General features: G+C 43.0%; 1 protein-coding gene across 6 annotated transcripts in view; it reads left to right on the forward strand.

Annotated features, from left to right (window-relative positions):
* The window catches only part of AHCTF1 (AT-hook containing transcription factor 1), a 79,693-nt gene that overhangs the window by 26,150 nt on the left and 26,660 nt on the right, over positions 1-26,883 (forward strand). For 4 of the 6 annotated variants that reach the window (XM_030302702.1, XM_030302706.1, XM_030302705.1 and 1 more), the window contains 18 exons: positions 3,313-3,397; positions 5,064-5,214; positions 6,568-6,700; positions 6,787-6,968; positions 7,626-7,687; positions 8,563-8,691; positions 11,983-12,073; positions 13,339-13,428; positions 15,653-15,793; positions 16,419-16,523; positions 17,407-17,500; positions 18,854-18,977; positions 19,118-19,174; positions 20,007-20,153; positions 20,928-21,115; positions 25,319-25,463; positions 25,540-25,671; positions 26,582-26,732. In XM_030302702.1, coding sequence (XP_030158562.1) covers positions 3,313-3,397; positions 5,064-5,214; positions 6,568-6,700; positions 6,787-6,968; positions 7,626-7,687; positions 8,563-8,691; positions 11,983-12,073; positions 13,339-13,428; positions 15,653-15,793; positions 16,419-16,523; positions 17,407-17,500; positions 18,854-18,977; positions 19,118-19,174; positions 20,007-20,153; positions 20,928-21,115; positions 25,319-25,463; positions 25,540-25,671; positions 26,582-26,732 — 2,207 coding nt within the window. The remainder of the gene's footprint in view (positions 1-3,312; positions 3,398-5,063; positions 5,215-6,567; positions 6,701-6,786; positions 6,969-7,625; positions 7,688-8,562; positions 8,692-11,982; positions 12,074-13,338; positions 13,429-15,652; positions 15,794-16,418; positions 16,524-17,406; positions 17,501-18,853; positions 18,978-19,117; positions 19,175-20,006; positions 20,154-20,927; positions 21,116-25,318; positions 25,464-25,539; positions 25,672-26,581; positions 26,733-26,883) is intronic. The other 2 variants (XM_030302704.1, XM_030302703.1) reach the window with 2 other exon arrangements.

Here is a 26,883-nt window from a genome sequence, read left to right on the forward strand (position 1 = left end):
ATAATCAGGAAGCTGTGTGAATATTCTCTGCTCCTGATTTTCTTGTGTAAAATCCTCATGAACTGTATGCACTTCCCTGAGTCCTGTTTTGACGTAGTTTTCAGACCTCTATAGTTGACTCTTCGACTCACCCCCACCCTGCCCCCACCGTCAAAAATCCACCTCTAACTTTTGACTCCCCCAGAACTACACTACTAATAGCTTACTGTTGACCAGAAGCCTTACTGATAATATCAACAGTCAATTAGCACATATTTTGTGTGTTATATGTGTTACATACTGTATTCTGGTACCAATGTCTAATTTTTGGCTTAATTTTTTCAGTATACCTATGCTGTGTGGTTCATCTACGTTTTTTTCAAATTGTCACAGATCTCCAAAAAATCTCCCTTTGTATTTATTGAAAACAATCTGTGTGCAGATTGAAAACAATCTGTGTGCAATCTGCACAGTTCAAACCCATGTTGTTGGAGGGTCAACTGCATTTGCACTTGAAGCATAAATGAATCACAGTTTAAAATGTGGGCAGAATATACTGTATTCTGTTTCTCTTAGAGTGATGCCCTGCATTTACTTACCTTGATTACCCACAACACACTGAGTAACACATGGGAATAACTCTCTAGTGACTTTTAAACCACTGTCTAGTAGTCTATTCCTTTAATAGGACAGGGTTAATTTATTTGGTAATTTGGATTATTTGTTCCTACATGATTTACTTTGCATTTGTCAGTATTACTGATGTGAGATATTTTTGAGAATGGTATTTTTGTGGTCTTCTGGTCTTTGACTTAATCGGTCGCGGGCCTCTTTGAGAATCTGGTGAAGGCTGTGATATATATTCATATCCTTAAAGCAGGATTCCTGACCTGAGGTCTGTGGGGAGACAAAGAGCAGTCTGTGAGCTCCCGTTGTAAACAGGATTATTTACATTTGTTTATGCGTGTATGAGTATTACATACACTCTGTGTGTAGAGGTGTTGTTTGTACGTGTGTGATTTGTGTATGTATACGTGTATCATTTATATGTGTGTACATGTGTGTCTTTTTTATGTATCGTTCACATACACATATAAACAGATCGAAATAATCTTGTTTACAACTCATGGGAGCTCACAGACTGCTCGTCGTCTCCCTGCAGACCTCAGGTCAGGAATCCTGCTTTAAGCCATTCTTAGGCTACTCTCTCACTTTACGAAGGTGTGTGATTAATTTAACAAAGGCTCTTCTTCCATCCCCTGGTCATGGACTTTACCAGCATCTTACTGGTATTATAAGTAGGTGAAAATAATCCAAATTTAGATTGAAAGTCTAAATCGGAAGGACAGATGGTATGGTCCTTCCTTTTTGCCCCCAGAGTGAGTACTTAAACAGGGTAAAAAAGGGAAGAGAAGCATCACTGTGGAGTGACTGTGCCACCATGGGATGACACGGGCGTAGGTCTTAGCTGTTGCCACAGAGCTCATCGATTATGATAAAAGCCATGTTAATTTTGTAATATGGAAAATTGAATGGAAAAACTGTCTGGTGTCCCTTTAATGGTGGTTGTATCCAGTTTATCCTGTTTAGTATTTGGTCTTTTCGAGGTTATTTGTCTTTGTTTCACGTCCGCGTGTTTATTCATTCAACATAATTATCGAGCATTTACTGTGTGCTGGTGACAGTTGGAGATATGTAGCGATGCATAACCAATAAATCTCTGTTCTTCTAGATGTTATATTTCAGTGAGTATATTTCGTAAGTATATGAGTGCGCATATTTAACATAATTTCAGGTAGTGATGTTAAATACAGAAAAATAAAGCTGGGAGAGGAGATACAGAATGTGTGTGATGTAGGGAACTGCTATTTCAGATTGTGTAGTTAGGGGGATGTGGACGAAGTGGTTGGGACAGGGAGGGAGGAGAGCCATGGGAAGATCTGGGGGAAAGATTGCAGAGGCCTTAGGAAAACGTCACAAGGAAAAGCAACAAGAGCAGGAAAGGGTAGAACGCAGAGCCGTCACGGGCGAGGTCAGAAAACTAGAACTGGTCTCCAAAGGGCCATGGAGGTCAGGATAATGTGACTATTTGAGTTTGGTCTGGCTGTACCAGACCAATGAAATCTCTTTCTGGTGGTAGGGTCTATCTAAGCATTAGTAGTTTTTCAAAACTCCTCTGGTGATTCTAATAATAAGCAACCAAGGTAGAGAACCACTAGCCCAGAGTGAGACTAGCTAGAGAAAAGAAGAAGCTGGGAAGCCTTCTGCCCTCAGAGATGATTGAAGGTTGGGAAGAAAGGGGCAGAACCTCCGGCAGAGGACTACGGGTAGTGTAGTGTGGGGACCATTAAGACAGTGTGGTATCCTTGGAAGCCAGGTAAAGTAGGCGTTCTAAGAAAGACGGGCCCGAGAGAAGAAGAATTCAAATTCAGACGGTATGAAAGTCTGTGCTCTTAACATTTACCGCATGCTGTACTTGAGCAGTGCACAGCTGGTTCGGTATCTGCTTTATGTCCCTACCGTGTAGCCCTCCTGCTGTGGTACAGGGCAACCCCGTCATTTCAGCCAGAAGCCTCCCAGGATGGAGGGAGGGACCAGGAAGGAGGAGCAGAGGACGTGCTGTCCCGTGCCGAGGGCTTTATCCCACGCGGTTGCCGTGGGATAGTTCTGTTTACATCTGTTGCCTGGAACTTGGGCCTCCTGCACCCAGCCGCAAAGGAGGCTGGGAAATGTGGCATATTTTAGGCAGCCATGTGCCTAACGAACACTTCCCTATGAAAGAAGGGCAGAGGGAATGTTGACCCAACAGCTGTAGTCTCCGCCACGTAAGGGGTCACCTAAAGTTTGCAAATCACATCAGCTTGAGCTAATTAGAATTAGTTAAAAATAAAAATCAGGGGTGCCTGGGTCGTTCAGTCAGTTAAGCGTCCCACTTAGGCTCAGGTCATGATCTCGCAGGTCATGATCTCGCAGTTCGTGAGTTCGAGCCCCACGTCGGGCTCTGTGCTGACAGCTCGGAGCCCGGAGCCTGCTTCGGATTCTGTGTCTCCCTCTCTTCTCTCTGCTCTGCTCTCCGCCACTTGCTCTATCCTCCTCCGCTCACGCTCTGTCTCAAAAGTAAATAAAAGATTTAAAAAAATTTTTTCTAATAAAAATAAAAATCAGTTATTGTTTCAGAGTACTGCATTTTGTGAAAACGACCAAGTAAAAGTAAGTTCTTCACATTGACCTTAGTTTTGTCACGTGCAGCGTTGCATACTGGACAGTAAGAGATGCTTAATGTATGAATGTGATATTTAGCGTTTCTTCTCAGTTAATCTCTGTTTCTTTCAGTGAAGGGGACGTTTTGAGTTTACACCTGCTTCAGCTGGCCTTTGGTGATAGAAAGTGTTTGGCATCGGGACAAATCTTGTATGAGGTAAATGGTACTGGGGATACGGGTTCGTTATTACCATTTTGTCACTGTTTTGCCTTTTTTAGTCTTTGTCTAAAGATATTAACATATTGAAAAGTTTTTCTTCTATTCAAGTGAATAATGTATTCATAATATAACAGAAAGAGTGTTAGAGTAGAGATCACAAGACTAGCTGTTTTACCCGGGTAGCACTCTTAACTTCCCCAGGTATCGTTGTCCTCTAAAATGAGATTAGACAAGACTCCTCTTGTGACCTAATTGGTACCAGAGAAAAACAGCTCCACCTTGTTGCACTAATACCAAAGCAGTAAGCCATGAGGTGACTTTATAAACGGTCTCACGGGGCGCCTGGGTGGCGCAGTCGGTTGGGCGTCTGACTTCAGCCAGGTCACGATCTCATGGTCCGTGGGTTCGAGCCCCGCGTCGGGCTCCGGGCTGATGGCTCGGAGCCTGGAGCCTGTTTCCGATTCTGTGTCTCCCTCTCTCTCTGCCCCTCTCCCGTTCATGCTCTGTCTCTCTCTGTCCCAAAAATAAATAAACGTTGAAAAAAAAAAATTAAAAAAAAAAATTTTAAATGTTTATTTTGGAGAGAGAGAGCAAGCGAGGAGGGGTCGGGGGTGGAGAGAGAGGGGGACAGAGGATCCAAAGTGGGCTCTGTGCTGGCAGCAGCCAGCCCGATGCAGGGCTCGAACTCACAGACCGTGAGATCGTGACCTGAAGTTGGACGCTCAACTGACTCGGCCACCCGGGCGCCCCAAAATTAAAAACAAATTTTTTTTTTTAAATGGTCTTGCCACTTAACAGTTGTAAACGCGGGTAAACGCATTGGACTTTCAGATGACTGTTTTTCCAGCTGAGTTCTAGAGGAAGAAGTGCCGTGCTGCTGACAGCAGTGTGGTCAACCCTCATGTTCCTTTCTGTGGAACAGGCTTTCTTAACCTCGTGTCTGAGGATACGTGGACGGGCTTTAAAGAATCCACGAAGTCTCTGAATTCTGTGTGACATTTTTGTCATCAGTGGATGTTTCTGGGGAGAAAGTCACATAGCTTTTGTTAGATTCTTACAGAGATTGATGGGCAAAAACAAAGTGAAGAGCTGCTGCTCTAGAGCGAGAATTGCACTGAGAACTCAGGAACAGGTTTGCCGGCCTGGAGCGTGTCTGTGTGTAATTTTGATGGTTAGTCCAGTTTACGCTGCAGCCCAAAGTACAGGGTTCCCACGTTTGATAACGGCTTTAGATTTGTTGGTGACTATTTTCGAGACACTAAATTTAGCCTCGTGTGTTGTGTGCTATGTAAAATTTCAGAGCCCCTTTCAGTGATTTGTTCTCTTTATTCTTTAACTTTTTGTGTTTCCTTCGTATTGTGTGAAAAATGTTTAAATTTGGAGAACGTTTATTTTTTATTTTTTAAAGTTTATTCTGAGAAAGAGCGGGAGGGGCAGAGAGAGAGGGAGAAAGAGAGAATCCCAAGCAGACTCCGTACTGTCAGCACAGAGCCTGATGTGGGGCTTGAACTCACAGACAGTGAGATCATGACCTGAGCCAAACCAAGAGTCGGCTGCTTAACTGACCAAACCACCCAGGCGTCCCAGATTTGGAGAATTCTTAACTTTTGAATGACTTTTTGCCTAGAATTCTATTAAGATTTGCGTACGTTTTATCTTTCAGGGGCTAGAGTACTGTGAAGAGAGATACACACTGGACCTCACGGGTGGCATGTTTCCTTTGAGGGGACAGACTAGTAATACCAAGCTGTTGGGCTGCCAGAGTATAGAGAAATTTCGATATCATGGCGACAGAGAGGAAGGTATGAGTGAAGGTCAGTTAAAAAGTGCTCTTAATATATATCATGTGCAATGCCTGATTTTAAGATTTATCTTGACGTAAGATTTATGACAGTTACTGCTTTTTAGAGTTCATACTCCTGGCAGTTAACAAATTGAGATACTAATTATGGAAATTTATTTAGGTCTGTCTGAGCTCCTAGGTATTTCTTACTCTCCACATTGCCATACGGAACTCAAGAATGGAGTAGATTCGGAGACCCTTAATGAAGGAGCCTTGTATTTTCGTCCGCCTCTCTCTAAACGGACAAAAATGGCCTCTGGTTTTGACCAGAATGGAGAGGCTGTGAATAATGCTTCCCTCTGTGTATTTTTGAGACCTGCCTTGGATGCCTTTAATTTTTCTGTTTCCTTTTGTGTCCTCCCTTCTTCCTGGTAAACAAGCCTTGCTTAGTCACGGTTGCAGAGAGTTTAGAATCCAGTGCGGATTCGGATCCCAGTGGTGTCACTTGTTGTGACCTTTGACAAATTATGTAACATTTCTGAGCCTCCCTCTCCCCATCCGTGAGTGGAATAATACAGTTGTACGTTCTGCAGCAGGCAGTCGGGAGGATTGAGTGGGACCGTGGGAGGGGTTCGTGCAGTCCCGGGAATTGCACTAGGGCCGTATTTGTGTCGGCGGTCTTACTGGGGTTCATCCTCAGGGACACTTCATCCGTCCTGAGCGTGTCTTCTGTTCTTGTCCCACGTCTGTAGGTGGTCCAGTCATCACATGGAGCTACAAATGCCCCAGGCAGAGCTCTCCACCTCTTCTCACTGCCCCCGCCCCTCTTCCGCTTTGTTTCCTGTTTGTTGGGTCTCAGACGTTTGCTTCTTTCTCTCCTGTTGTTTTCTCTCACTTTGTTTCTGACTTTCCATCCCACAGCCACCATCCAAGTCCTTGTCTTTCCTCCCTTTGCCATACGGCTGCCTCCTTCTCAGCTAGAATTCCTCTGAGGAATTAAGCCCAGCGCCTAGGCCGCCCGTCGTGGCTGTTGAGATTCTCTGGTACTAACTGTGTTCCGTTATTGGGACAATACTCATCCAAGTCATTTTCTGCTTTCTACCTACACTGCATCAAAGTTGCCAAAGTGTTAAGTGAGAATAAGCCAGGATAGAACTTTTCTGATGCGTACTTTTTAATAAGATCTTCTTGAAATAGGAAAACAGTTAAGATACAAGTGAATGTCACTCTCCTTACAGAATGAACGATAGAAGTGTGCTCTGATATATCAAATAGCAGTTGAGACTCCTTAATTTGTGAGAAAACGTTGCTGAAATTTTATTCGGGGTAATTTTACTTTGCAGTGATTTATTTCATTTTTTAAAACTACGTGCTTTTCTTTCAGCGCTGTCTCCTGACACCAGTGTTTCAGTCTTTACCTGGCAGGTGAATGTATATGGACAAGGGAAGCCTTCTGTGTACCTGGGGCTTTTTGACATAAATCGTTGGTATCATGCGCAAATGCCAGACTCGCTAAGGTATGATTTCTCTCTCTTTTTCTCCTTCTCGTATTTGTATGTGTAGCCGCTCGGTGACTTCATGATTTTGTAAAATTTTCTTGTAGATCAGGAGAGTATCTGCATAGTTGCTCCTATTTTGCATTGTGGTCACTGGATTCTGTCGTGAGTAAGGCTTCCCCACACTACATCTTGGATGTGCTGGTGCACGAGAGAAGCTTGAGTCGAGGAGTGCCTCCCTCGTTCCCACCTCCTGAGCAGTTTTTTAGCCCAAGTACTTACAATTTTGGTATGTATTTCCTTAACATGACCTTTCAAGAAAAATCACACGTGTCTGCGTGTTGGTGCAAAATACGTATATGTATAGTATGCGTGTGCATATACATACGGTACACATACAGTGTGTCGTATGCACGTGTGCGTAATTACCTGCTCATGTCTCATTACCGATGGTTAATATATGGGCAGCTGAGGAAATTCATTTGATACGTACATGAGAAATTTAATACTTAGATGTTATATAAAGAAAGTATCACTATTTTGAATTTGTTAGAAAAGATAACTGTTACTTACGGTGCAGCTTGGTATCTTGCCAGGATAAGAGAATTATTTTATTTATTTATTTTTAAAAGTTTATTTATTTTGTGAGAGTATGCATATGCAGTCAGGGGAGGGGCAGAGAGAGGGAGAGAGAGAATACCAGGCAGGCTCCGTGCTGCTAAGAGCCCAACGTGGCCCACGGACCGCGAGATCATGACCGGAGCCGAAATCAAGAGTCAGACACTTAACCGACTGAGCCACCCGGGCGCCCCGTTTTTAAATTTATTATATGCAGTGATCTTGATAACCTTGCCTACCAGCCTCTTGTTAGGATAAATTTTGTTGTATTAGTGCCATCTAAAAATCTAATATGTGAGCGGATATTTTTTCATCTTTTTCTTTTTAGATGCCACTTGTTTATTAAACTCAGGAATTGTTCGTATAACTTGTAACGGCTTTCACAAGGAGGTAGGTTGGAACTAACGCTGTGGACAGAGTGTCTTATCGGGCTAAAGTCAGGTCGTGGATGTGAGCTGCATTTAGTGTTAATGGTACAAACTTGTTTCAGCTCAAGTGGGAGGTCCCGCTAGGTTTGGGATGTTGGCCGCTAGTGCCGTTAGTTACCGACAGCCTGTCCTGGCAGTCTGCTTTTGGGCAGTCTGCAGTTGGGCTGTTTTTAGCAGCTTCGTGTGGATGTCGGCTACTTGAACCTTAAGGAGAATAGCGAAGTAGGTCAGCGCCTTAACCACATCCCTTTTTGTCCATCCTCTTAATTCTCCTCTTTCTCCTCGGGAAGCTTATGAGTAAATGAAGTAACGCAAAGAAGGTACCTAGGACAGTGCCTGGCAGAGTGGGCGATGACTGATGCTGAAAAAGACTTTTCTGGGGAGACACAAAATGGCAGATTTTTAAATGGATAATCAGCTAGATGTGCATGAATGCCGTATTTATACTTGATATTAGATCCTTTCACATCAGATCAGGAGGAACAAACTGCCGGGGGCAGTGAGGGGGCCTGGGCGGGGGGGTGTTCATTTAGATCTGTCACCAAGTCTGTCAGCTTTAGGGAAGGAGTAGGGTTATCTTTCATAAAAAGAAAAAGTGACCTACAATGCCTTCATCAGTAATACTATTTATAACTAATGAGCATTGGTTTAGCTCAAGAACCTTATAAACCCTGTTCCTTGCCAGAAGTGTAAAAATGGAGTCTTTTGCAATTTCCATTCAGCGTCTTTTAGTTTTATTCAGAATATTAAGTGTGAAGTAAGGTGACTAGCTTATTAATTATTCTTAAATTTGGTTAAATTGTGTATCGTTTGATGTTTATTAATCGATCTTTACAGACTTTGACTTTTTTAAAGAAATCAGGACCATCTCTCGGCGAATTCATACCTGATGGTTATAATCGATGTCTTATGGCTGGCCTTCTGTCACCGAGACTTGTTGACATTCAGCCTTCCAACTTAACTCAGGTGAGGCGATTGCTAACTCTTGTTTACTTTGGGTCATAGATTATTAGCTTCCATTGTAATAAAAGCCTACTAGATCATTCCTGCGAAGGTAGGTCAGGTGATGTAACGCTCACTCTGCATGATCAGTAGCTGTGGTCTTGGGTGTGGCTTACGTCACATACTCCCAGGACTCATTAGCCGTAACTCGGCCGCGGGTTCACTTAGCTGTATGGGAGGATATGGGACAGGAGGCACCCCATGGCGGCCTCAGGCTTGTCCTGAGTGGAAGCTGTTAAAACAGACTGGGGGCCATTTTCTGGCCCCTGTGAGAACAGCACTGGTGCGAGAGCGTGAGACCAGGCGAGTCAGGGATGGAAACTGCCTTTCCCTGCCAAATGCTTCAGCTTGGTGATAGCAGAGAGCTAACTGTTCGTCATCCTCAAGGACTTGGGTGCTCCAAGTGCTCCATTTAACCCTTTTACTTTAGGAAACTTCATACTGATTATTTTTTTTCTAAGTACATACTGTCAAATTAAGGCAATAATATCTTAAAATTTTGACATGAGAGGGGGTGCCTGGGGGGTTCAGTCGGTTAAGCGTCCGACATCGGCTCAGGTCATGATCCCACAGTCTGTGAGTTCGAGCCCCGTGTCATGCTCTGTGCTGACAGCTCGGAGCCTGGAGCCTGCTTCGGATTCTGTGTGTGTCTCTCTCTCTCTGCCCCTCCCCCACTTGCGCTCCTGTCTTTCTCTCAAAAGTAAACATTAAAAAAAAATTAAAAAAAAAAAAAAACTTTGACATGAGAAAAAATTACCTATAATTCAGCCATGTGGACAAAACAGCATTTAGTGTTTTCTGTGATTATTTTAAACCTGGTATTCCAACTCATTTGGGTATTTTTTCCCCAACTATATAAATAATACGTGAATAATTTGAATTTAGAAAATTGGCTAAAGTGTATAGAGGCACGTAAATATTGACATTTTGTTGACCACTCCTAGAATAGGCCAGATGACACTGTATTCTTCAGTGATGCATACGTAGAGGTAAAACAAAAAGCAAAGCAAGAAAATGATTCCTTCAGAAGGCAGGGGAGCGGTAGTGGTCGCCGTGGGAGATGGTAGGGGGAGGTGGGACTTGCTTCTGATCAGGGAGGAGGAGAGGGAGGTTTCCAGGGGGCTGGCAGTCGCCTCCGTCTAGACCCGGGTCATGGTCTGGGTCATCATCTGTTTGTTTGTGTATATGGTTATGAGGACTTTTTAACTTGTAGCCTTTTTTTCGTATACCTCTTTACATATCCTTTAGTATACATGCAGTACACGAATTGCATGATGTGTATGCAATTTCATATTATTGGCTGATCATTAGTTACATATTTATAGGTTTTACCATTTTTTACTGGGCTGTCTATAGAAGTTGTTTATGAAATACACATTTACCCTTTTTTGTCAGAAATTTTACAGGTATTTCCCCTGCTGTTTTCTTCTCGATTGTCTTACAGTGTCTTTTGCTACATACAAATTAATATTTTTGTGGTCAAATGTATTTTATAGCTCTGGCTTAAAAAAAAATCTTCCTAACACTTCAAATGTCTCTTTAACATTTAAAGCTTTAATTCATCTTTGTGTATCAAATCACAAAGATAGGATTTTTTTCTTTTTTCCCAGATGATGTTTAGTCTAGCTGTCCTATACCACTTATGAAACAGAACACAGAATGTCCTTTTCCCATGCTACTGAAATACCACATTTATTTGATTTCCTATGTCTGCATGTCCTGGGTTTTGTTTCTGGGTTTTAATTTTGTCCTATTCATTTCATTTGTTTCTATGCCATTTTAATATACTGCTTTAATATTTGCTAATGCAGCCCTTTTTTTTCTGTAATTTTTGGTCAATTTATAGGCAGTTTTTTGTATTAGTTATAAGATGATTTTATCCAGTACCTCCATTGGAATTCTTTTTGGAAATTTATTATATTCGCATACTAAATTTAGAGAGAATTGACATCTTTATCAGATCCAAGTCTAAATGGTGCATCTTCCCATTTATCCACGGTTTGTTTTACATCTATGAGCAAGAGTTTATGGTTATTTTCCTACGGACTTCTTTCTGTTTTCATCCGTAAGTGTTCTCTAGTTTTGCTCATTGTGAGTAGAACCTTTTTCCTATATTCATTTCCAAATGGTTGTTGCTAGCACATAAAAATGCAATTGACTTTTGTGTCTTCACTTAAGAACTACTTAACTGAATTAGAATCTCTTAGATTTTCAAGGTACGCAGTCGGCAGCAAATCTAGACTCCATTTCTTTTCCCACTCTTGTTTATTTTCTCATACTTGGTAGAACCTCCACAGACTGGAAAAATAATGGTACCAGCAGACATTCTTGTTTTGTCCCTGATTGTAACGTAAATGCTTTAGTGAGTCTCCTTTTAGAATTGTGCTTTTCTTCATTTGGGGGAACCTTTATCATATCGTAGCCCCCTGTATTCCTGTGTAACTCATCTGTTTATTCATGCAATTCGTTGTTAAAAGAATGGATGAATGAAATTCATCGAGTTCTTTGATATTAAACGTGACTTACGATATTTTAAGTAACACATTTATTAAGACATAACTCCTATACTTTACGTCACCTGTTTAAAGTGGCTAATTTAGTGGTTTTGAATAAATTCCTGGAATTGTGCGCCCGGCCCCACATTCGGTTTTAGAACATTTTTCTCGCCTCCACAAAAACCCCCATACTGTTTCCTTGCCCTCCGTCCCCCAGCCTTTGATAACCGTTGATCCGCTTTCTGTCTTTGCAGACTTACTTATTCTAGAAACTTCACATTTGTATGAATTTCAGGTTCACTGTGTGGTAGCAGACACCAGTACTTCGTCCTGTTTGATGTCTGTACAGGATTGTGCCACGTTTTGTCCATCCGTTCTTTAGTCGGTGGGCATTTGGCTTGTTTTCAGTGTGGGACTATGACGAGTAACGTGTCGTGTACACTTTTGGTGTGGGCGTGCGTCTTCATTTCTCTTGGGTGTGCAATTGCCGGGTCGCGAGGTGACTCCGTATTTACGACTGTTTCCCCAAGTGGCTTTTACCGTGTTACATCCCCGCCACCGGCGTGTGAGGATGGTAGTTAGTTCACGTCACCAGCTGTGTGTTCTTGTCTGGCTTTTTGTTTAGAGCCACCTAGTGAGTTAGGAGTTTTTAAGCCTTTATCCGTTTGTATTATTGAACTTGCTATCTCTGAGTCTGCGGTCAGTGGTCCTTTATCTTCATTTCTTACTTCTTTTTCTTCTTTTAACGTGTGTGGTTTAGGAAGAACAGTTAGAAGCTATACTGTCAGCAGCAATCCATACGAGTTCGCTGGGACTTTTGACTGGATGTATCAAAAAGTGGATAGCAGAAGGTAAGATTTCAGTTTTTAACAAATAGAAAATTACTTTTGTATTTTAAAATTTTTAAATTATTCAGTTTGGGGAGGGGTGAAGCTTTATTTTGAGATATTGCACATTGACATTGTAGCTTTAAGACATTATGTAGAGGTCCCGTGTACCCTTTCAGCACCACCTTGCCCCGGCAGGGTCTGGGAGACCTCTGGTACAGCACCTCAGTCAGGACCCCCACGTTGCCCTTTTCATAGCCTCGCCTGCCTCCCCCGATCCCCACCCATAACCCCTGGCAGCCACCAATCTCTTCTCTACTTCCATAATTTTGTCATTTCAAAAATGTTCATGGGGCGCCTGGGTGGCTCAGTCGGTGAATTGTCTGACTTTGGCTCAGGTTATGATCTCACGGTTTGTGAGTTCGAGCCCCGCATCGGGCTCTGTGCGGACAGCTCGGAGCCTGGAGCCTGCTTCGGATTATTTGTCTCCTTCTTCTGTCTCCCCACTCGCGTACTCTCTCTCTCAAAAATAAACATTTTAAAAAAAGTTCATAAATGTAATTATATAGTACATAATCTTTGGGATTGACTCTTTCACTCAGCAAAATTCTCTGGAAATTTCTTCCCAGTTGCGTGTATCCCCCTTTTTACAAGCATATACTCCACATATACATTATTTTTGTTCTGAATCATTTGAGACTAAGTTGAGGACATCATGTTTCTTTACTTGTGAGTAACATTTCAGTATTATTTCCAGAAACAAGAACTTTGATTACCAAACCACTTTGTACTTCTAAAAATCAGGAACACCTTGATACGTGCGATTATCTGATCTCCAGACCTTACTGGGATCTTGTCAGTCATGTCAGTCACGTCCTTTGTAGCATTTTTAGGGGTAGGGAATCCAGAATATACTCTGTGTTTAGGTTTTGTGTCTTTTTGATTTCTCTTTATCTTGTATAATTAATTCCTAGGCCTTTATCTTTGAAGAAAAGACTTTGACTTCTTTAAAAAATATAAGCCTGTTATTTCGTAGACAGCCTCCCAATGTATATTTGTTCATCTTTCCCCAGGATTAGATTCAGGCTCACATGTTTCGCAGCAGCACTCCGTAAATTGACCCGCTCTTTGCCGTTTCATGAGGGTGTGGCGCCACTTTGTCTCTGTTACTGTTGAACTTAACCTTGCTCGCTTGGTCAGGGTGGCTGCTGTCTTTTCCCGCTGAAGTTACTAATTCTTTGTTTGTAATTAATAATTCTTTATTTTTTCCGTTGATATTTGCAAATAAGAACAACCAAATTCTGCTGCTAATCTGCGCTTTGTGCTCGAATGGACATGGAATAAAGTGATTTTCACAAAAGAGGAGTTTGACAGACTATGTAAGTATTACATTAAAAAATTAACCTTGGTTTGTGTGTTAAGTACCTGACAACTTTTCATCAGTTTGAAGTTGTGAACTTTTTAAAGAACTGTCTGAAGAAAAGTATTTCTTTTTAAATTGGGGTGACAATTACTGTTTTTGTTTGATTTTTAAAGATTTTTTTGTGGGGGGGGTGCCTGGGTGGCTCAGTCAGTTGAGCTTCCAACTCTTGATTTCGGCTCAGGTCACGATCCCAGGGTTGTGGGTTCGAGCCCCGTGGCAGGCTCCACACTGACCATGGAGCCTGCTTAGGATTCTCTGTCTCCTCTGCCCCCTCCCCCACTTGCGCTCTCTCTCCCTAAAACAAAACTGTTTTGAAAATTTAAAAAGCTCTTATTTTTAATTTCCACACCCAACGTGGGGCTCAATCTCACAACCTCCAGATCAAGAGTCACACGCTTGCCCCAACCATGTCAGGCTCTGTGCCGTCAGCTCGGAGCCTGGAGTCTGCTTGGGATTCTGTGTCTCCCTCTCTCTCTCTCTCTCTCTCTCTCTCTCTCTCTCTCTCTCTCTCTCTGCCCCTCCCCCACTCATGCTCTGTCTCTGTCAAAAAATGGATAAACGTTAAAAAAGAAAAAGAGAGAGGGTCACACGCCTCACCACCACTGCACCAGCCAGGTACCCTGACAAAATTCTTTTTTGAGCAAGATTTTGCAACAGATTGTCAAACTGGCAGCATGTTAGTATGTGTACAGTACCAAGTTTCAGGATTATATCTTATTTTTGATCTTAAGAGATTAATTTATAAAACATGCTGATGATGGAGTTAGAATATGCCGGGTAACTTCAGGAGCTCCTCTGTTTTTTCATTTTCCATGTAAATATATTTATGACTATAAAAAGGCTGAATAGGAGGGCAAAGAACTCTGTCTTCTACGAGCAGATGTTTTTATCAGTCATTCAAAGTCCTTTTTCTTAACAGTTTTGCGTATTCACTGTACATTGAGTTGTGAGGTGTCCTGTGAATATCAAACGCTATACCTAATTAGTGCAAAAATAATGGAATAATGTGATTGCCCTGTATATGAAAGTAAAATTTAAGTTTTAGATGTATATGTCTTTGTTATTTGTATCATCGTGTTAGTGATGAATGAACAAATGGACTTCTTAAGTAAATTACTCTTCGTAGAAGATTTTTAAGTTTTTTAGGAAGACGTGAGGTTCTATAGTATTTTTAGGGCATACTTAATGAAATAACAAACATGAAATAATTTTAAATATTTTGGCAATCACTTAGTATAGTTGAAGTGAGGGACAAACACTGGATAATTCAGAGTCAGGGTAAAAATGTACTTTTTTGAAAGGAAAATATTTTTAGAACTCATTATGGTTATGTAATTCATGTAAAAAAATTTCAAATCAGTTCACAAATTGTATGCCTTCATTATACTTAGAGTATAATGTGGTGCTTCAGGCTTGAACTTGGTAACTCAGCCATTATTGCTGCCTTCAACTTCCGTTATTGGTTTAATGGGTTGTTGTTGTTTTTTAAACCTAATGTAATTAAAATACAAAGCATAATATTTTAAACATCGGAAGTAGAGCGTATCATTTGAGGAAGGGTTTCTGCTTAAGATACTTGTTGCGTGGTTAGTCACCCATGAAATATTAACGAGATTAAATTTTATCTAAAAGATGTGACCAGTCGCAACTAAAATACCCATTTTTTCCCCAAAAAATGAATTTATAAACTCCATCTTGAGTTTGAAATGAAAAGACAGCCAAATCTACAACGAATTGTAACAAGCGTGCAATTTGTCGTCGTAAGTCTTCATCTGAGGCTCCATTTCGCTGTCTCGCTTCTGAAGAGTGGAGGTGGAAGGAGTGCTCTTACAAAATACTAGTCACAAAACAACGCTGTACGTAAAAGATCTGCTGTAAAGGACTTACTTGAAGGAGAAGTGTTTAATGAACTAATTTCCAGTGAATCTGAAGTTGACTCTAGATCACCTTCCCCTCTTCACATATTGCTTATTACCCCGTCCTGCCTCTTCAAAAAATAGTAATTTGGATTTGTCTCTTCTGGGGTTCTTGAGGTCGTGTGCCGTTTCAACCTTGTGTTTGGCGAATCTCACAATGTATAGACTAAGTCTGTGGCCGATACGAGTTTGAGAAACCTTGCATTTGCGATTTTAATTCATACTTATTGTGTCAAAACGCATCTTGTATTTTATCCTTGGAAGGTACACCATTATTTGATGGCTCGTGTCGCTTCATCGATTCGCAAACCATACAGTCCCTCCAGCAGTGCCGTTTGCTTCTTAGCAACCTTAATTCGGTCTTAAACTGTTTCACGAGAGAGGCCCAAGACATCACCGAGAGAGGTGTGCGCTTTATCTTTTGTAAATGAATTTTTATTTCAATTTTACTTCTTGGCTTCGAGAAAGAATAAACCTCCGTGCCTTAGATACATCATTGTGCAGAGGCTCTTGTTTTGTAACGAAAACTACAGAATGTTATTCGATGTGCCGTGAGCTCCTGCTTAAATAAGCTTGGGAAATTTGGGTTAAACTTTCTGATTGTTGAGGCAGAGTACATACTGACGGTAGAGTTTCGAATTCTTATTCGTTTTTATTCACAGAGGTCATTGTAAATTTTTTGTCTCTGTTTGCCATTTAAACAAAACACGGAGTTTCATTTAAAGGCCTGGTTTGAGCAGCCTATGTTAATATTACTGTACTAGTTTGTATTAATGTCTAAATTTGGCTTCTGAAACTAGGTACATGGAAGCATAGCTAAGGTGGAGGCATTTCCCTAAAATGTCTGCTTAGTAAGTTACTTATTTTAGCATTTTGGAGATTACTTGTTCAAGCGAAGTGTGTTCAGAAATACACATATACTGTTAAAAGTCTCCGAATCATTAGTTTTTGAGAACCGTCGAGTGTCTTGATTTTTCGTTTGTGATTGACAAATTGCAAGTTGCACATCTGGTGTTCGACCTCCCCGCAGGCCTTCTGGACCTCCACAGGAAGTGCCTGGTCACCCGGCTCATCTGCCGGTACACACAAGTGGTGCTTTGGTTCTGCCGCTCCGGGCTGCTACCAGAGGGCTTAGGTAAAAGATTTACGTAACCTGTGGATGGGCGTGGACGCTGTCTTAAATCCTTATAACTTGCTTGTTCTGGGGTTTCAGATTTCCTTTCTCCCACCACCTCACTTACGTTTTCTCCTGTTCTCACCTCCGAACATTCTTCCTCACTTTGTGTCTGGAGAGCCTCGCCCCGTGCCGTTCCCACGCGTCCACACACTATTTATTGGGCTGAATGACACGAAACTTGGCTTCCGAAAAAGGGTCCAGCGATATCACCAGCTCTGTTTAGATCCATTCACCCGTGGGTTTTCTATTCTAATTTGCTGATCTTTTTCTCCTTAAGAGTTCTTTTAATATAGTTATTAGCCAGTATTATTTGCCATCTGTTCAATGTCTCCTTTTAGCTAATAATTTATGCCAGTACCAAGAATTTGAGGATTTGACTTTTGCCATGTTTGTCTAGAGCACTTCCAAAGCCTCTAACTTCTTGCACGTCCGGGGCACACGTTAGATTCTGTTTAGAAGTGCTTCTGTCCTGTGCGTAATTGCTTTGATCTTACTCTTTCTTTATGCTCTTTGATTTTTACTTAAATAGTCACCGTTGCTGGCTTTCAGATGATCATTTGTGATTAAGGGAGTAGAATCATTTTCTGGAATGGCTTTTCCAGAGTTTTAAGCCAGCACCCTTGTTTTTACAGACTGTCACGAGAGACTCTGTTTTCTCATTTGTGTATCTGCTAATTTATTTACTTCATTTAAGTGAATTTATTACTTAAATTGAGGAAACCTGCAGATTAAACAGCATCATATGATTTTAGTAAAATGTTAATGTGTGTAACCTTAAGTATTGTTGGGAAGTTTTGGAAGTCTTACCGGCCTTCCCCCCCCCCCCCCCACCAATATTTAGATGATGCCGTGCACCTGCCCCGCTTATGCTACAACTACCCTGTCATCCAGAACTACTACACCAGCCGTCGACAGAAGTGTGAGCGTCTGTCCAGGTACAGTATATCCGGAACCTTCCAGAACATTTTAAGAATCACTTTCGTAAGAAGTCTCCCTACCTCAGAACAGAATTCGTCGCGCTACAAGAGCTGAAATCGTGGAATTCTTAAGTATGGTGACAGGATTTGTTGCCAGCCTTATTATTTTAGTTGTAACGTTTGCTTGTCTGCCTTGACCTAAGGGTTACCACCTTTACTCTATAACTCAGTATTTCCTAATCTAAAGTAGTTCCCACAATTGGTTTATCAGAGGAGATTCTGTAGTGTAAGCGTATATTTTTCCTGAGAATTCGTATTCAGGAAAAGACTAGAAGCTCCGAGTCCTCAAAACATAAAACATACCACCAGTTAGGCATGTTACGTTATTTCCACTAACAGCTGTGGTTCGACACTTCACCCACTTTTTTCTGTTTTTCTTATTTCCTTTATTTCTTTTGAAAACACGTGACTGTTTGCCTCATTGGTTCCTTTGAAATAAAGAAGTAGAAGTACTAGAAGCAAGAGCAGTGAGTGAGCCTCGGTTCTGCCTCTGGACTTAGAGCGCCTTCTCCCTTGGGCCAGAGCGGCTCCGTGGTAGCACAGCCCGCAGCACTGACCACGCTGGCTCACGCAGGCACAGGCGCAAGGTCACGGTCGCCCAGAGATCAGTGCCTTTGGTGCGTGGCAAGTGTGGAGTCCGGTGCTTAAGAACTAATCTTGGAGACGAGCGTGGACTTGGGAGACTTACTAGGCATATCTGAAAATTCTGGATCTGTTATTGCTAAGAGTGTGTGTGTCCCTGAGCGGGTTTGCTAAGCTTTCTGGTCCTGTTTGTCACAAAGTTACGCAGTCAGTATGGCTGCAGACTGAGCAGCTGCCCGCCCCCAGGAGCAGTGTTCTTCGAGGAGGAGGCAGGCACTGTGTCTGCCTCTCGCCTCGTAGGCGCACAGAGAGGCAGTGGTGAAGAGATCGCTGGGGCCAGAACCCCCTGGGTGATGAAACTGAGGGCCTGGCTCTTGGACCCTGAACTGCAGCACGTTTTCACCAATGGGCTGCCGTGCTCTCTCGGGCTGTAAAACCCAGAATCGCTTCAGGCACCTGGCGGGCGGGACCCGGTTCTCCTCGGGACCTGACCTTCACACACTGGCTTGCTGGTGCCCCAGCCAGAGGCGTCTTCGGGGTCTAGCTGGTTCTTGATGACTAGAGCTCACCTGGCGCTAAACGGGGCCCTGTTGTCGACTCTCTGGATTGTTGGGATCGTGATGCTTATTGTTCTGATAATACTAAGTAATTATTTAGATAAAACTAAATTATTTAGATAATACTAAATAAGTTAATACTAAATAATCGTGAATGTTGCCCTTCTTGCAGAGGGAAGTGGAATCCTGATTACTTGATGATTGACGGAATGGTTTCTCAGTTAGGAGATGGCGTGGAGAAGCTGTGGAAACGGGATGAAGGAGGCACAGGAAAATACCCCCCCACCAGTCTACACGTAAGTGCCCGACAACAGAGTTGTGGGGGGGAGGGTGGTCGTACTTAGCCCTATATTTCACACCTGGCACAGGCTCGGGAAACCAAGGAGCCTGAGTGAACGAATACATAAAGCACACCGGATGTTTTATCCTTTTGTAGGCACTGCTGGACATATACCTCCTAGACGACGTTACCGAAGCGAGCAAACACGCTGTCGTATCCTTTAAGCGCTGTCAAGTAATTCATGCGTTACCCGAATCCTCAGATTTGAGAATGGTGGGAACCTCGCACATCTAAAACCAGTCTCCAGTTCACATCTGAAACTTCTCTAAAGGAAGGTTTCCTAACCCGGGGTCTGTTGGTTGGGTTCAGAGGGTCCGTCGCGGACCTGAAACCATGCAGAACTGTGTTTGGTGTTCAATTTTCTAGGGATAGCGTCCACAGCTCTCCTCGACTGGACCATGTGTCCCAGACGTTCCCAGAGTTAGAACAACGGCTCCAAAATATGGCCGGCCAGATGCTCTTTCTTAGTGAGGTCAACTTCTGTGTTCAGCACGAATACATGAGAAGTTAGCTTAATATTACCTTAGGTATTGGCTGGCTTGGAGCCCGGTGGTCTTTGCAGTAATATTTTTGTGCTAACGTCAGTTTCTTTATCTAAAAACGTGTAGTTCCACTCGTGACTTATAACAGAGATGATGCGCTTGCTTAAGCTGCTGGGTTTTGCTGCCTAACTGGAATTTTGTCGCCTAACTGGAATTTTGTCTGTGGCTCTGCTTCTTCAGTTTGCCCGTAAGCCACTGGCTTCCTTAAGCAAGTGTGCTTAGTTCATCTCCTTCGTTGGTGGTACTTGCTGTTGAGAACGAGTGAGGTCGGTTGTAGGACTGGCTAGGCCCACGTTTCATAAAACTACCACGGTTGGTTATCCGTCCGGGCTTTCCGAATGCCAGACGCAGCCCCTTCGAGCCTCTTTGCTGTTGCTGCCTAACACAATTAGACGTGTGGGAGTTTTCTTCTTGTTTATTGCCCTTAATCCTCTTTTTTAAAGACCATTTATTTGTTACTCGATATCATGTATTCCTTCCCCAACAAAACAGATGCTTGCATCGAATCATTTCCGACCGCCTTTGCCATTTCTTGGGGCCAGGTCAAACTTATCCAAGGGTTTTGGCTGATAGATCATAATGACTATGGGGTAAGTCTGTTCACTTAGAATGTCAACGTTCGTAAACTATTAGGATTTTAGAAAGAAATACATAGCTGGATTAAATGTGATGTTACAGATACGATACAGTCTGCTTTTAGAGGTAATTTAAGGACTCCGTTCAATCAGTGCCTTTACCAAGCACTATTTATCCAGTGAGGATACAAAGATAAAACAGTTTTGAACCCCAGGTTCCGTACTATCCAAAGAAAGAAAAATAATAAGCGATTGCTAGTAGCGCAAATACGGCGCTTGTTCCGTCGGAGATACATTAGGTGTGTTGCTGTAGGAGGCAGACTTCGGCATTGATGTGTGACGGTGGTGGTGAAAGTTTTTTATAATAGCTTAAAATTTTTTTTTTTTTTCCAACGTTTATTTATTTTTGGGACAGAGAGAGACAGAGCATGAACGGGGGAGGGGCAGAGAGAGAGGGAGACACAGAATCGGAAACAGGCTCCAGGCTCTGAGCCATCAGCCCAGAGCCCGACGCGGGGCTCAAACTCACGGACCGCGAGATCGTGACCTGGCTGAAGTCGGACACTTAACCGACTGCGCCACCCAGGCGCCGCTATAATAGCTTAAATGAGGCCTCAAAAGAATGAAGCTTTTACTTAAAACACACCACGTGTTCAAGTAGACCTTTACAGGTTGCATTTAAACTGCTTTTTGTGGCTGTAGCGTTGCCTGTCTTTGTAAAGGTCGGCTACCTTGTGTAAATGCAGCGCGTCACGTTTGTATTTACCGACTCTCATGTCCTCTTTGCAGAGCGGCTTGGATCTCCTGTTTCACCCAAGTACTGCAAAACCTGTGTCGTGGCAGCATTCAAAGATTATTCAAGCCTTCATGAGCCAGGGTGAGCACAGACAAGCCCTCAGGTACATTCAGACCATGAAGCCGACGGTGTCCAGTGGCGATGACGTCATCCTTCACCTCACTGTTCTGCTTTCTAACAGGTGAGTCCACATTTTGAAACTGCGGTCAGACTCTGGATTATCCGTCAGTAAATCAGCGGTATATAATCTCGCTTTGGTAGCATCACATCATACTCATTCTTAGGGTTCTTCATCTCTTGGGGTTAGGAAGAAATGTGCAAAAACCTTTTGTCATAGGAAAGGATGAATAAGGAGTAACGGGAAACGAAGCTGAGGTTTAAAGTTGCATCTGTTGCCGGGGCGCCTGGGTGGCTCACTCAGGTCGTGATCTCACGGTGCTCCGTGTCGAGCTCGCCACTGTCAGTGCGGAGCCTGCTGGGGATTTTCTCTCTCTCCCTCGCTCTCTGCCCCTCCCCCACTCACATGCATGTGCTCTCTCACACTTGAAAAAATACTTGATTAAAAAAATTATATCTGTTGCTAATTGGCTGTATTGGCAGTCGGCCCCATGGACGGTTGGGGTTTGAGTAGCTGCAGAGGGGCCAAAAATAGAGAGGAAGGATGAAGTCATCCTGAGTTGTAAAATCAGGTTGGGTAATCTTACATACTTGAACCAGATTTGAGCACGTGATATCTTTGCATTGCCTCTTCCCTTTGCCTTATTTTAACGTTCTCTAATCAGTGTGGTATTTGCCGTTTATATTACAGCAATATATGTATATATTGCTGTAGTTATTTGATCTGTCACATTTGTAACAAGTTAAATGGCACGATTGGAAATACAACGATCTCATTATTGGGTTTCCTTGTTAACCAAATTAGTTGGGGAAGTTGCTGGGAGCTAATGTTTCTTACTTGGTTGTAACTGTTTTACACAACTCTTTTTTTTTATTTTCCAGTTCTATCGATTGGCCGCTTTTATATTTTTAGAAAATGGTCACTGTACTCACCACAAATTGTCCGTAATGAACCAAACACTACTTCAGTGCCAGCACTCTGGAAGTTAATGTTTTCTTTGCTCTCTTGGGTTAAACAATGCATCTCTGAGAGGAGAGGGTTGAATCTCTGCATCTCAGATAGACGACAAGTTCTGTAGCGTAATCGTGGGTTGGTTAGACAGGTAGAAACTGCCAGTGTCCTCAAAAGTAATGAATTAGGAAGTACTTGTTGAAATGAAATAACTTGGGTTAGCCAGAAGCATTTGGCTGGCTAAATAAATGTGGAGTGAACATTAGAACAAAAAGAAAGGGTTGCCTGGGGGCTCAGTCGGTTAAGCGTCAGGCTTTGGCTCAGGTCGTGATCCCACGATTTTGTGGGTTCGAACCCCACAATGGGCTCCGTGCTGACAGCTCAGAGCCTGGAGCCTGCTTCGGAATCTGTGTCTCACTCTCTCTCTCTGCCCCTTCCCTGCTTGTGCTCTCTCTCTCAAAAGTAAACTTTAAAAAAATTTTTTTAAAAAAGAAAAAAATTTTAAAAAGCTAACGGTGATAAATGTTTATTTAATAAATGGGTTCATTATATGCTGACAAGTGCTTTTCAAAAGGTGGGGGGAGGGCTTAAGTAGAGGTGGGAAGAAACAGATACGTGTTTGCTTGTGTGTGTCCAGAACTTCTTAGGAAGGATACAGGAGAAATTGTTAGTGATGATTGGGCACCAAGAAGCAGCTTAGGAGGCTGGGAGTCCACTGTGTATCCTTTTGAACCTTGTCAAAGCATGTAAGTATCTTACTGTTGAAAAACAAAAAGCCCCATATTCTCATGACCCTCCCTCCACATGGCTTCGAGCTGCAGGGATACAGGCTCCCCACGTGCCCTCACTCTCCTCTGCAATTTTACTGAAGAGTTTGGCCTTCACTGTGACAGGCTGTTTCAGGAGCTTTCCCTTCCCCCGGAACCTTGTAGCAGTCCTGTCACTGTAGCAGTGAAGGGGGCCGCTCCAGGCTTCTGTTGGGCAGCATGGACCCATTGAACACCCCCCACCCCCTTTAAAAATACAAGTGGCCTACTATACGTCTTTCTGCAACATACTTTTTTTTTTTTTTTTAATTTTTTTTTCAACGTTTATTTATTTTTGGGACAGAGAGAGACAGAGCATGAACGGGGGAGGGGCAGAGAGAGAGGGAGACACAGAATCGGAAGCAGGCTCCAGGCTCTGAGCCATCAGCCCAGAGCCCGACGCGGGGCTCGAACTCACGGACCGCGAGATCGTGACCTGGCTGAAGTCGGACGCTTAACCGACTGCGCCACCCAGGCGCCCCTCTGCAACATACTTTTATCACCTAGGTCATTTGGAACTTATTTCAGAATAGTACAAAAAGAGCTTCCTTATTTTTGTTGCATAGTAATTCGGTGTGATGGACCAGTATCTATTTAATTTCCTCCCCTTAGTGAACATTTACGTGTTTTGCCATTTTAAACATTGCTACGAGTAACTGCACGTTTTGCACAAGCACAGATGCAGCTTGTAAGGTGTAAAATCCTGCAAGTGGGATTGCTTGGTGAAAGGACATTTGCAGTTACAATTTTGGGAGATGTGGCACATTGCCCTCCGTGAGGGTTAGGCCGCTTTACCCCGCGTCACCTTACCCTGTGTCCTTTAGTTGGATGAAGTTTTAAGAAAATTATTTGCTTGATAGTCATATTCCTGTGTCCTTGCCATGTTTTTATTCTGCCCACCTCCCCCCACGCCAGTCCTGAAAGCCGCCAGCCCCTCCAAAAATTCCAAGTGCTAGATTAATTATTGTCAGATTTAGTGTGGATCTTTCAAGACGTTTTGTTATCTTAGGAAGTACGAAATAAGTCTGTAAATGTTTATAGGCTTTGTTCATTGGTTAGTTTTTTTTAAATAATTAATGTTCATACTGTTGTAAGCTTGCTTTTTTTTTTTTTTTTTAACTTAACAGTATATCATGGGAAACACTGCTTATCCAATGGTCTTACTGCCCGTGGAAGGACAGCCTCATGGCCCCCACATGATGTCCAAAACTGCCTAGTTGAACCCGTGTTCTCTAATCAGATCTTGCTTTATCGATCAGTCACAATATTTTTTTACTGAGTGAAGCAAGCCCATCACCGGCCCATAAACACTGTTCCATGGTCCCACTGCTCTCATGCTGGGTGTCTGTTCCACGGGAGCCGGCTTTTTTCTGCCACACCACACTACTCTTCTTCTGTCCAGACCATATTAGCTTATGTCTTCTGACTCCTGTGTACTTACTTAGCTTTTCTATTTTACACGTAAGTAATGGTCCAGAACAGCATCACGTGAAGCTTTCTCGTTGATATTAGCAAACTTCATTATGTAATGATAAGTTTTTTTTTTTATTAACTTGTTTTATTTTTTATTTTTTTAAATTTACATCCAAATTAGTTAGCATATTGTGCAGCAGTGATTTCAGGAGTAGATTCCTTAGTGCCCCTTACCCATTTAGCCCATCCCCCCTCCCACTACCCCTCCCGTAACCCAGTTTGTTCTCCATATTTATGAGTCTCTTCTGTTTTGTCCCCCTTCCTGTTTTTATTTTTTTTGTTTCCCTTCCCTTCCCTTCATCTGTTTCGTCTCTTAAAGTCCTCATATGAGTGAAGTCTTACGATTTTTGTTTTTCTCTGACTGCTTTCACTTAGCATAATACCCTCCAGTTCCATCCACGTAGTTGCAAATGGCAAGATTTCACTCATTTTGATTGCCGAGTAAAACTCCATTGTATATATATCCCACCTCTTCTTTATCCTCATCCATCGATGGACATTTGGGCTCTTTCCATCCTTTGGCTATTGTCGATAGTGCTGCTATATAAACATAGGGGTGCACGTGTCCCTTCGAAACATCACACCTGTATCCCGTGGAGAAATGCCTAGTAGTGCAATTGCTGGGTCGCAGGGTAGTTCTATTTTTAGTTTTTTGAGGAACCTCCATACTGTTTTCCAGAGTGGCTGCACCAGCTTGCATTCCCTTCTTTTTTTTTTTTATGAGAGACCAGGAGAGTGAGCAGGGGAGAGGCAGAGAGGGGGGAGAGAATCCCAAGCAGGCTCTCTGCTGTCAGTGCAGTGCCCATTGCAGGGCTCAAGCTCACGAACAGGGAGATCATGACCGGAGCCGAAACCAAGAATCTGACTCTTTACCGACTCGGCCACCCAGGTCCCACGATGATGAGTATTTCATAAAAGCTTAAAGTACTTGTAAATTATATACACAGAGCGTGATGAGGTTCTGTGGGTGGAGCGCTTATTTTGAATACCTCAAACAGCTTTTCTAACACGGAATCGTGCTGAACGCCGGTTTCAGGTACGTGGTGGAGGCCTGGACTTTCCTGCGGCAGCACTCCGCCGGCCTCAACGTGGAGGAGCTCCTCAGGCACGCGTACGAGGTCTGCCAGGACGCGGGCCTGATGGAGGATTTGCTGCAGCTGCCTTTCACCGACACAGAGCAGGTGATGACCCCCAGCAGCAGCTCGGCAGAAGTTCCGGATATGCTGGCGGCTCACGACTGTGTTTGGTTCTTCCTAGGAGTGCTTGGTGAGATTTTTGCAGTCCAGCACCAGTGTTCGAAATCAGGAGTTCCTTCTAGTTCACTACCTGCAGCGTGCCAATTACGCCTCTGCCCTGAGGCTGAACCAAACTCTGAAGGCCAATCTCACGGTATGGTTCAACTTGTTTCATTATGGGGGACAAGAGAAGAAGGAAAACTGGTGACTTTGTTGTATAAGAGTTTGTACTTTGGGGGCGCCTGCGTGGTTCAGTCAGTGAAGCGTCCGACTTGGGCTCAGGTCACGGTCTCACGGTTCGTGAGTTCGAGCCCCGCGTGGGACTCTGTGCTGACAGCCTGGAGCCTGCTTCGGATTCTGTGTCTCCCACTCTGTCTGCTCCTCCCCCGCTCACACTCTGTCCCTCTCTGTCTCTCAAAAATGAAGAAATGTTAAAAAAAACAACAGAGTTTATACTTTGGTAACCACTGGGGTTTTTATATAACCTTGAGCTTGGAGAATTCCTCTTGTTACTTCTGTAGCAGATTGGGAGCAGGGAATTAGTACTTACCTGATTCTCTCATAAGTACGTCATTTCTCTTTGGCTAACTACCCACACTTCTTGCGAGACTAACCACCCCACTCGGAGAATAGGAGGCAGGGGTGGAGGGGCAGTAGGAGTTAACACCGTGCAAAGAGCATGGGCCTTAGGGGTCCGATTGAGTCTTCTTTGTGCTCTGTGCTTGAAACACATTCTCTGAGCCTTGGTTCCTTACCTGTAAAATGTCAAGGTCTCTTCGTGGGGATGCGCAGAGGTGTGTCTGAAGGGACATGGTGCCTGACCCACGTAGACCCTTGGTGAATGATAACCATTGTTTTAGTAGTTGTGAAGGATCGAGGCCAGTGGACAGGGACTGCTAATGCAGTTAGGTGTATGTCAGAGGTCCTGGGTTGGGAAGAATGGATATGAAGGAGGAGGAAGATACTCTTAGGTATGCAGAGTTTATTTTAAATGCTAAATACGTAAACGTAACACTTAATGTTTTTGAATGTTAAATTTTTACCAATTACGGCATATTCAATAGAATGATCGGGATCCTATTTTGCGGGAGAGATCAGAGGTTCGGAATGCTATAATAGACCAATATGGGAAAGTCCTTCCTAAAATCCAGCGAAAATTAGCCTTTGAGCAAGCCAAGCCTTACCATCTGTCCACATCACCAGTTCTTCAAGAAGGTAAGATTTCACTGAAAACTATCAGAAAGTATCGGGTGAGAAAGGATATCAAATGATTACCTTCTGAACCATTGTTAGCTTCTGTTTAGCTCACTTTTGCTTTGATTCGTTACAGTAGTTTTGTTTTTGTTTTGTTTTGTTTTTTACTGGC

The sequence above is a fragment of the Lynx canadensis genome, chromosome F1 (assembly GCF_007474595.2).
Source record: "Lynx canadensis isolate LIC74 chromosome F1, mLynCan4.pri.v2, whole genome shotgun sequence".
NCBI lineage: Eukaryota > Metazoa > Chordata > Mammalia > Carnivora > Felidae > Lynx > Lynx canadensis.